Source organism: Rissa tridactyla, chromosome 5 (genome assembly GCF_028500815.1).
Source record: "Rissa tridactyla isolate bRisTri1 chromosome 5, bRisTri1.patW.cur.20221130, whole genome shotgun sequence".
Taxonomy (NCBI): Eukaryota; Metazoa; Chordata; class Aves; order Charadriiformes; family Laridae; genus Rissa; species Rissa tridactyla.
In genome coordinates this window covers 41,743,247-41,752,768 of record NC_071470.1, presented here as the reverse complement: position 1 = coordinate 41,752,768, position 9,522 = coordinate 41,743,247, and the positions used below count along the sequence as shown (strand labels likewise).

Genomic DNA, 9,522 nt, shown 5'->3' with positions numbered 1-9,522 from the left:
CTATTTCCCCTTCAAGCAGCCAGCTGGGGCTTGCTAGGGGAGCAAATTCCTCTGGCGAGGCCAGGGCTGCCTGAAAGGAGGTCTGTTCTCCGGGGCGGGAAGAGCGCAGGGAGGGAGCAGCGGCTCAGAGCCGCCCTTTGCCACAGCACCCCCAAGGAACTGTGCTTCTTTCATCTCCTAAAAATAACAGGCAGGGGCGAGGGCTCGGGAGTCCCGTCACAAGCAGGGTCTGGCTTGACACGCGCATTCCTCCCTGCTGGAGCAGGACCGGACACAGGCCCTCAAGGCAGCCCGCGCCGCAGAGCTGCCTGCCTCCCAAAGCCTCTGGCAGGGGCCAGAACGGAGCAGGAGCTCTTCCAGGAAGGCGAGGAACAGCCATAGCTGCTCCTTCCCAGAAGGCCTGGCCTGGCTCTTGGCCACCAGCTGCAGAGCACAGGGAGGGCCCCAACTGTCCCCAGGGGCCGTGCTGCATGCGTGGGAGAGCAGTGCTCCGGCATGGACAGATGCTGGGCTGGGGGAGGGACAGGCAGGGCCAATGAGGCATTGCCCCGGCCCCAGCACCGGCTCCCACCTTCAGCCTTCCTGAACATCAGGGCCAGCAAGATGCTGCCCCAGCCATCTCGGAGTCCAGCATCAACACCGCTTCCACCATGGCCCAGAAAGCTGCTTCATGGGTGCAGATGTGGATGCAGACCTTAGAGCAGTGCTCCCAGGGGAAGCACTTTGACGAGGCAGACATCTGCCACATCCCTCTGGCCTCGTGGACACAGCCACAACAGCAAGTGCTGCCAAGGGCCAGCTCAGCAGGCACACCAGTGAGGCAAGGAGGGCCGCCCTGGCAAAGCCTGCCCCAGAGCAGCTCCAGGGCCACTCTCACTTGTGGAGGAGGTGCCCTCACAAGCCCCGGCTCGAAGGGTGCCCGTGTGTTACAGTCGGAGGAGTCAGATCAGAGCCTGTGTGGATGCTGAGCGGGTGGCAGGGCACCTCTAACACCGAGGAGATCCCTGGAGGCACACACAGTGTGCTCCTCCCCAGCTGGAAGGACTCATGTGAGGACTGAGAGGAGGGGGCAGGGTCTCACACAGCACAGCCTCCCCTAGGCCACTGCCACGGGAAGGACGCCACACAGCACTGAGGGGTCCCTAGAAAAGTGCTTTATTTGAGTACAGAGGGGAGCGGTTGCACCACGAGTCCACCGAAGCACCGGGTTGGTCCCCTCTGCCTGGCCCCTTCCAGTCCCTCACAAGCTCTCTGATTCTCCCTGACCGGCACAGTCACGGCTCAGTCCTGTGTCCTCGGCTCTCGGCCAGCACCGCCAGCCAGCGCCCGCAGCGGCCTGCGCAACAGCACCACTACTCCGTGACCTCAGGGACGACGCTCACCAGCAAAGTGTCGTAGCCACGCCGCACCAGCAAGGCCAGGCTCTGCTGTGTCCGTACTGCCTCATACACATCCTCCGCGCGGCGCGACGCCTGCCCATTGATCTCCAGCACGACGTCACCTGCCTTCATCCCTGCCCTGTGGGGAGAACGATGACAGGAACACACAGCAGGCGAAGCAGACACTCGGCTTCATCTTCCCAGAAGGAAGGGGACACCACACCAGGCATTCCTCCAGCCACACAGGCATCTTGGACAACAAGACACCAAGCCCTGGCAAGGGCCACCAGTTGGTTTCTGCTGCAGACTGACAGCTGTGGGGCCCAAGCCCTGCTGCTCTGGAGCAAAACACTCTGAGCTAAATGCATCCCATCCTGCATAGTTGCTCTCCCATGCCACCCCCCAAGACACAGGGGGGCACTTACTGATGGGCCGGGGAGCCAATGATCACCTTGTGGATCAGCACTCCATAGGAGACGTCGGGGAAGCTGGGGTCACGCAGCTTCAGCTCAGTCAGGATGCTGCAGAGTGAAAATCAGCATCGTGGTAAGGAGCTGGGAGGCAGAGCAGGCTACATAGCACTAGAGCGGTTGCACCTGGCTGTAGTGGGTTGTTGACCCCTGCTGGCAGGAAGGTCCCCACCCAGTTGCTTGGTCACTCCCCCAGCAGGATGGGGGAGAGAATGAGAAGGGCAAAAGCAAGAAAACTTGTGGGTCTAGATGAAGATAGTTTAACGGGAGAAGAAAGAAAGAAAAGAAAAAAAAAGAGAAAAAAAAAAAAGGCAAGTGATGCAAAGGCACTCACTGACCACCTCCCACCAGCAGACTGATGCTCAGCCAATCCCCAGGCAATGCCTACCTTGGAAAAACTTCCCCCCCAGTTTTATTGCTGAGCATGACATCATAGGACATGGTCAGTTCAGGTCAGCTGTCCTGGCCGCGTCCCCTCCCAGCCTCCTCCCTGGGTGCCAAGTGAGAAGCAGGGCAGGCCTTGATGCCATGGAAGCACTGTTCAGCAACGGCTAAAACGCCTGCGTGTTACCAACAGTGCTGGTCACAGATCTACCACACAGCACCACCTGGGCTGCTATGAAGAAAAAACTCCATCCCAGCCAGACCCAGTCCACAGGTCAGTCACATGAGGGGTCCATCTTCCCTACCACCCTATCACCTACAATGCCAGCTGAAGATGAAACAGTTCCCCAGATGCCCATGGCCTCCAGCTGCCTGGCTAAAGAAGCTCCTGAGCTGCATCTCTGCATTTGGAAAGCCAGTAAGACTTTTCTTCTGTAAAGTTTTCTCGTTGCTCTTTTGAACCCTACAACATCAGCAAGTTCTATCACACAATGTATGAAGAACCAACTCATGTTTTGGACATCCGTCTAGTAACAGCCCTGACCAGCAACACACCCCAGCAGCCGTTTCATGTAGAACCCGTACCCAATAATCAGAGTCTTTCCCTTTGCTGTTTTCAAAGTCTTTTGCTCAGTCCCTACTTACTCCATGCTGCAAGATGACTGCAGAGGGCTGTGCTAGCCAGGGCCCTGACTTTTTGTGGCCAAGGCAAGGGTACCTACAAGCTCTACCACAGCTGAGCTCAAAGCCATTGGCACACCTCCATTCCCTTCAGGCAGCAGAGCAAAGGCCTGGTGTCTCGGGAATCTCCTGCCTGACAGACAATCTGTGCAGCACGACCAGGATGCCGAGGAGCTTGTACCCAACATGGAGCTTCACCTTCTTCCTGTGCTAGGGCAAGTTTCTGGCCTTTCAAATGAGCGTGTCCAGACAGTGTAATCACCCGATTCCAAGGCAAGCAATCCCTTGTTGGGAGATCTTCCCAGCAACTGGGAACAAACAAGACTTGCACTCAGATGGTTTCCAAGGACCAGCTGCCAGACTGCTCGCTGGCTGTGCTGAAGCTGGACCCGCTTCCTAGGAGCCAGGTCCTAAGCATTTCATGCTTCTTCCCTGACAGACTTCTTCCTGCATGCCTGTCCAGTGAAGCAGGAGGAAGCTGGGCTCCCGCCTCCCAGGGTTTTTCTGAGTACCAGCACCATCTACTGGGCATCTGGGCACCTACTGGGCATGCCAGCAATGCTGACAGTGTTCCCCCACCCACCCCACTGCCCCAAATCTCAGGAGGCACAGAGCATCTGCTCCTCCTTTTGTGTCCCAGGCTGGAATTCCAGAGACTGCTCTTGGTGTCCAGAGGCACAGGCAGCCTGAAAATCCAACCAACACGCAAGAGCCATGACAGTTTTGGCAAGGGCAGAACGCAGCCCTGAAAGGCGTTTCTGCCAAGCACACCACTACCACCAACCCCACTACCACGCTGAGCCCCAAAAGTCAATTAAAAGACTCCTGAAAGAGGGCTGCAAGAGCCAAGGAACCAGAGCAGACACTCTGTCCTTGAAAAGGAGCACTGCTCTCAGAGGTGAGAGTGCAGGTCCAGCACACTCCTAACACATGCGCTTGCTGCACCTAGGAGGCTATAGGCAGGCGCTCAGGTATATATAATCCTGCAGCAATTCCCTGCCAGGGCTGGCAGCCCTGAGCAGAGCTCCGTGCAGGCCTGACCAGGGCTGTCCAGCCCTCAGCAGGGCACAACTGCCACTGCCTGCAGGGCACCTGTTTCAGGGTGCTTGGCTGGCTGGCAAGGCCACAGGCATGTCTTGGGGACCAGCAGAAGCAAGAGCAGCAGGTGATCTTTCTATCAGACCCAAGCTGGTTGCCTGTCTGCAGTCCTCGTTGCTGACCAGAGCGTTCCTTGAGACGCAGAGGTAACACAATGCCCTTCCCAAGCCACAGCCATGAGGTTGAAGAGTCTGACACACAGGTCATCCTCTTCCCACTTGGCAGTGCTGTACTGGTCAGCACCATGATGACTTCTCTCCAGAGGCAGCATGCAGCCTTCCTCCTGAAACCCAGGAAGGAGTCTCACACCACCCTCTGGGTGGCAGCCACGCTGTGTGTGCCAACACAGACCGCTCTCCTACCTCTTTACCTCCTCCCTCAGTCGACTCTACTGCAGGGAAACTTGCCATTTCTTATTCTGCAAGTCCCATATTCTATAACTGTTTCTGCACCACAGCAATTCACCTGGTAGATCCCTCCTCCCAGACAGTACAACTTGCCCAGCTGTCTCATCATAACTTTCAATTGGTACATTGCCTACCTATTAATTACACAATGCTTCTGGTGGCTCTTCATTCATGCTGTGCTGCAAGGGCTCTTTATCAAATTCCCCTCAATGACAATTACAGACTGATGTGGTATGCTGGGGGGTAGGTTCAGGGACTTTTTATCTGCTTGCAGATTCTGCCACAAGTGTAGAAACTTTCTAATTTACCTCTGACACAGCCTAGAGTCTAAACACAACACGAGCACAAAGAGACTTGAGATGCTTAAGCTGTGAAGACAATCCTCCCCAAAACAGGCACTCATAGTTAGTTTGGAACGCCCCATCACACAGCCACCATGCTCCAACAAGACCAGCCTGTTGGCCCCCAACCTTAGAACACATACCTTGGTGTTAGAGTCAGCATCATCACTCCTATGTAACGGCGCTTTGTCTCTGTATTGCCAAACCAAGAGCCTGTCAAAGGAAAGGATATCAAATGACAAGGCCGAAAACAGACAGGCACTCAATATAGGGCTGGGCTGAGCCAGCCGAGTCACAAAGCCCACACACCTCAAGGCAGACAGCATGCGGAGGGAGTCATTCTGATTCCCTACCGACAGCTTATTTAAGTTCCATTGACCAGTTACAACTTTATTGGTATTGCGTACTTCACTTTCCTGGTTTGAGTTGTCATTTTTTGACTGAGAATATCACTCAGAGAATGTCAACGTGAGAACCAGATAGCAACAGCCTGCATTACATAAATTATCACAAATGCAAAGGAACAAAACCAGGCAGTATTCTGCAGGACTAAATTAACTACCTGTCCTCTATGATACAGCTGAATCCTGCACCTGCGTTTCCATTAGCACACACAAGGCTAAGTAGCTCCCAGTTTCCAGGTCATCCTTTCCCTTTGAACACCAACAAATGGTCCACTGATTTTCCCATATGTTGAGATTTAATAAAAAGTACCGACGAACAGAAAAAAAAATCCTCACCTACCTCTGGGGACTTAAGTGCAAGCTACCTGGGACACTTTAGAAGTCTTTGTCTGCAGCGGATGCAGGCCAGCATCCTCCTTGCAGTTTGTTAGGCCCCTGTGGGCAGGGAAGCGGCAGCACAGCTTTCCCACGGCAGAGGGGAGTTTCATGCCAGATGGAAGACATCTTCTTACCCTCAAAGACCCTTTCTCCTGCTCTGCTTGCACTTCTCTCAGAAGAAGGGCCTGGAGCCCAGCTGTGTCAGAGTTTCCCTCTTTCATCCTCCTCCTTCTGTGCTCCTTCCCCCAACACCCATGCAGGGAAGCAGCCAACTCACTTTTGCGCTGCTCCTCCTTTTGCAGGAACTTCCGCAGCCGGTCTGAGGGGATGGCAAAAGAGATGCCTGATGTCACCTTCATAGTGTTCACCCCAATCACTTCGCCATCCTGCAGGGGAAAGGGCACTGTGCTATCCAGCCTGCATCACTGTGGAGAGGAGGGGAACTACTGTGCAAGCCTGCAGTCCCGCCTGTGCTGCCCATCTCTTCTGAGCCTGCTGCTTCTGCAGCCTGCTCGACCCTGATGAGGTTGGCCAGAGACCGGTCCCATGGGCTGCAGACCATGTAGCCCCTCTCTCTGCCCTGCCAGCATCAGCCATGCTGGCCTCACCAGGCACGCCGGAGTCCCATCAGCTCAGGCTCCCCAAAACAGACACAGCATAGGGCTCCCACACTGGGCTGATCCCCTGCTCCTCCTCCTGGAGCACGCACAGTCCCTCCCTCCCGGCAGCTGCAGCACCCACAAGTGCTCCCAGTGAGGGACACTGAGCCCCAAGGGGCATAGACCAAAGGGCACCTGGCACACCTCTGCCCCAGCCAGCGAACGGGCAAGCAGGAGAACTTACCAAGTTGACGAGGGGGCCCCCGGAGTTCCCAAACTGCAGCAGGGGAGAGAGCAGTAAACAGGCCATGAAAGAGACATCCTTGCAAAGCAGGACCCGCGGCAGGGAGGCAGAATCCAGAGAACAGGGTCAGGCCGAGAAATGCAGCCAGCGCCCGGGTGACAGGCCAGAATCCCTTTGTCTCCCAGTGCTCTGTGTCTAGCCTCCTCTGACCTCACGGCACCCACAGCCCTTCCCCAGCTCCCCCCTCCCCAAAGAGGGCAGCCAGGATGAGGTGCCAACCCGTTATGCACCGCAACCTCATCTTACATCAATAGCAGCATCAGTCTGGATGTACTCCATGTCAGACGTGGTCAGGCCCAGCTCCCGGCTGCCCCGCTGGGCAGAGCTGACGATGCCAGAGGTGATGGTGTTCTGCAGGGCGAAGGGGCTGCCCATGGCCACCACGAACTCTCCCTGCCGCACCTCAGAGGAGCGCCCAAGGGGCAGGGTGGGCAGCGGGTGCTGGAAAAGAAGAGGACGGTGAGCGGATGGGAGGGAATGAAGGGAGCGTCTCCCCAGCCGTGCTGCACACCTTAGGCTTGATCTTGATGGTAGCGATGTCTGCAACCTGGTCCACATCCTGCACCACAGCGTCATACTGCTCGCCGCTGGCCAGCTTCACCCGCACGCGCCGCCGGTTTGCCACCACGTGTGCGTTGGTCACAATGAGCCCATCCGGAGAAACCAGGAAACCCGAGCCATTAGAGATGGGCACATCACGGCCTGAAAAGGGATGCCTGCAAGGTGGGCACAGGTCAGGGAGGGGTGGCAGGGACCCTGAGGGGGTGTAGCAGAGGCCAGGCAGGCTGGATGGCTCAGAGTGGCAGGCCCAGAAAGAAGCGTGGGATACTGAGCACGTCTGTGCAACAGAGGGAGACTCCTTCACTTCCCCATGAAAGGTCCCCATCTCAAGAGTCCACACAAACATGCATGCAACAGGGGAAGAAGCAGGAAAAATCAGGAGTCCGAACACAACTGGAAAGGTATGATCCCACTGGGACTACAGGGGCACAGTGGGAAGCCTACATGAGTGGAGAGCTGCAATGGATGGCGCAGGCTCTTGGGGAAAGAGTGGCAAGGAGGCAAGTAGGAAGGGTTGTGATCTGTGCAAGGAAATAGCCTGAACACACAGAGCCTTGTCTCAGAGCAGGTAATAACCATTTGGGTGGTGATGGGTACATCTTCTTTAGAGAGCTAAAGGAACACCCACGATTGCAGGCCCTGGTCCCCACAGGGGATGTCAATCACCCTGACCTCTGCAGGAAGGCCTGGTGCTGAGTGAGGCAAGGGACCTACTGACAAAAGACACAGAAAAAGCTGAGGTGTTCACTGCCTTTTTGCCTGGTTCCTTGGGCCTCCCAAGCCCTGTGCTCAGAGGCAGAGTCTGTGGGAATGCAGCATTACAGAGAAGATCAAGGGGAGGGATCACGGAAGCCAACTGGACACGAACAAGCGCATGGCACTAGACACGATACACACGATGGGAATGGCTGATGTCCCTGTGAGTGCTCAAATGTCATGGTGGTAAAGCGGGGCTCCTGATAGCTGGAAAAACGCAAATGTCACACTAGGCTGCAAGACTGCCAAGAAAAAGGGTCCTGAAAATAGCAGGTCAGTCATCTTCGCCCCTGCCTCTGGGAAGTTACAGAGCAAACACTCCCAGAAACACTTCCCAGCACACAAGAAGGGAACTGGAAGCAGCCAGCACAGACTTACCAATGGCAAATCATGCTCAACCAACCTAGATGGCTTCTGCAGAGGTGAATGGCTGTGCAGATAAGGGGTGAGCAGCAGACATTGTCTACCTTAAGAAGGCTTTTAGTATGATCTCCTGTGGTACCCTTCTAGGCACTTAGGTGACATGAGGGCCGATAATCAGATAAGGTGTATGGAAAACTGGCTGGACCACCAAGGTCCAAGGCCAGTTGGTGGTCTGCTACTAACACCGTGCCCGAGGAACTGAGAGAAGGGCCAACACCATGTAACGTCTTTATTCATGAACCAGAGGATGGGACACTGCACACACTCGGCAAGTCTGCAGGTGACACCACACTGGAGGGAGCAGTCAACAAGATGAAGGGCAGAGCTACTACTCAGAGGCTGGAGGCACAGGATGGCCAGAACATTATGGAGTTCAAAGGTAAATGCAAAGTCGTGCTCCTGGGACAGAGCAATCCTGTGCTGGAGGACAGCCTGGGGCCGCTGCCTAGGAGGCAGCTTTGCCGAGGCAGTCCTGGAGGACAAGGTGGCGGTGCAGCAGTGGCGTGTCCCCGTGGCAAAGCCTGACCCCATGCCAGATGCGTGCGCGGACAGCAGGGCAAGGGGACAGATCTGTCCGTGCCGCAGCACTGGTGGGACCCCACCCGGGTGCCGTGCCCGGTTCAGGCTGCCTAGGACACAAGGTGGCCGGGAGACGGCAGAGGGTGGGGGATCCCTCCCCGGCAGAGTGCGGGGAGGATAGGGCCAGACCCTTCTCGGAGGAGTAGGCCGGGAGGGGACCTGGACAGGGGCAAGAGGGAACCTGCCCCGTCGGGCAGCGGGGAAGCCGGCTCCGCGGGGGGAGGCTGAGGGCCGAGCCGGGGGGAGCCGCCCGGTGCTGGTACCTGCCCACGATCTCCACGTAGACCAGGGCGGGCGCCGTCTTCTCCACCACATCGGCGATGAAGTTGAAGGCGGCGCGGGGGGAGGCGGGCGGCGGCGGCGGGGCGGGCACAGCGGCGCGCAGGGCGGGCAAGGCGGGCCGCCGGCGCTCGCCCTCCCGGGCCCATAGCAGTACCAGCGCCGCTGTGCCGGCGCCCAGCGCCGCCGCCAAGGCACGGCCCCCGGCAGAGGGGGGAGGCGGCGGCGGTGGGGGCGGAGGGCCCTCAGAGACCCCGCTCAGAGCCCGGCACCAACGCGCGGCGCCCGGCCGCAGTGGGAACCGGGCCCACCGCGCCAGCGCCGCCATGCTGCTACGGCGCCCGCCCGCGGGGCACGCTGGGAGCTGGAGTCTCGCCGCGGGGCACGCTGGGAGTCGTAGTCCTGAGGCGGACGCCTAGCGGAAGCTGTAGTCCCGCCGCGGGGCGCGCTGGGAGCTGTAGTCCGGCTGGCGAGACACG

General features: G+C 57.6%; 1 protein-coding gene across 1 annotated transcript; it reads right to left on the bottom strand.

Annotated features, from left to right (window-relative positions):
* Nucleotides 1–976: 976 nt before the first annotated feature.
* Nucleotides 977–9,388, bottom strand: HTRA2 (HtrA serine peptidase 2). The gene is made up of 8 exons (XM_054203401.1): nucleotides 9,028–9,388; nucleotides 6,957–7,161; nucleotides 6,692–6,886; nucleotides 6,386–6,418; nucleotides 5,820–5,928; nucleotides 4,904–4,973; nucleotides 1,805–1,900; nucleotides 977–1,518 (listed from the first exon to the last, which is right to left on the bottom strand). Exons 1-8 carry the CDS (start codon nucleotides 9,369–9,371, stop codon nucleotides 1,353–1,355), a joined length of 1,218 nt encoding a protein of 405 aa, XP_054059376.1. The 5' UTR covers nucleotides 9,372–9,388; the 3' UTR covers nucleotides 977–1,352.
* Nucleotides 9,389–9,522: the final 134 nt, after the last annotated feature.

Bases quoted from the DNA above. Each gene is read 5' to 3' on its own strand.
- HTRA2 (XM_054203401.1), bottom strand. From the start codon at position 9,371: ATGGCGGCGCTGGCGCGGTGGGCCCGGTTCCCACTGCGGCCGGGCGCC. The intron at 7,162-9,027 runs GTACCAGCACCG...CCCACCTTGCAG, and splicing joins TACGTGGAGATCGTGGGCAG to GCATCCCTTTTCAGGCCGTG. The intron at 6,887-6,956 runs GTGTGCAGCACG...CTTCTTTTCCAG, and splicing joins CCATCAAGATCAAGCCTAAG to CACCCGCTGCCCACCCTGCC.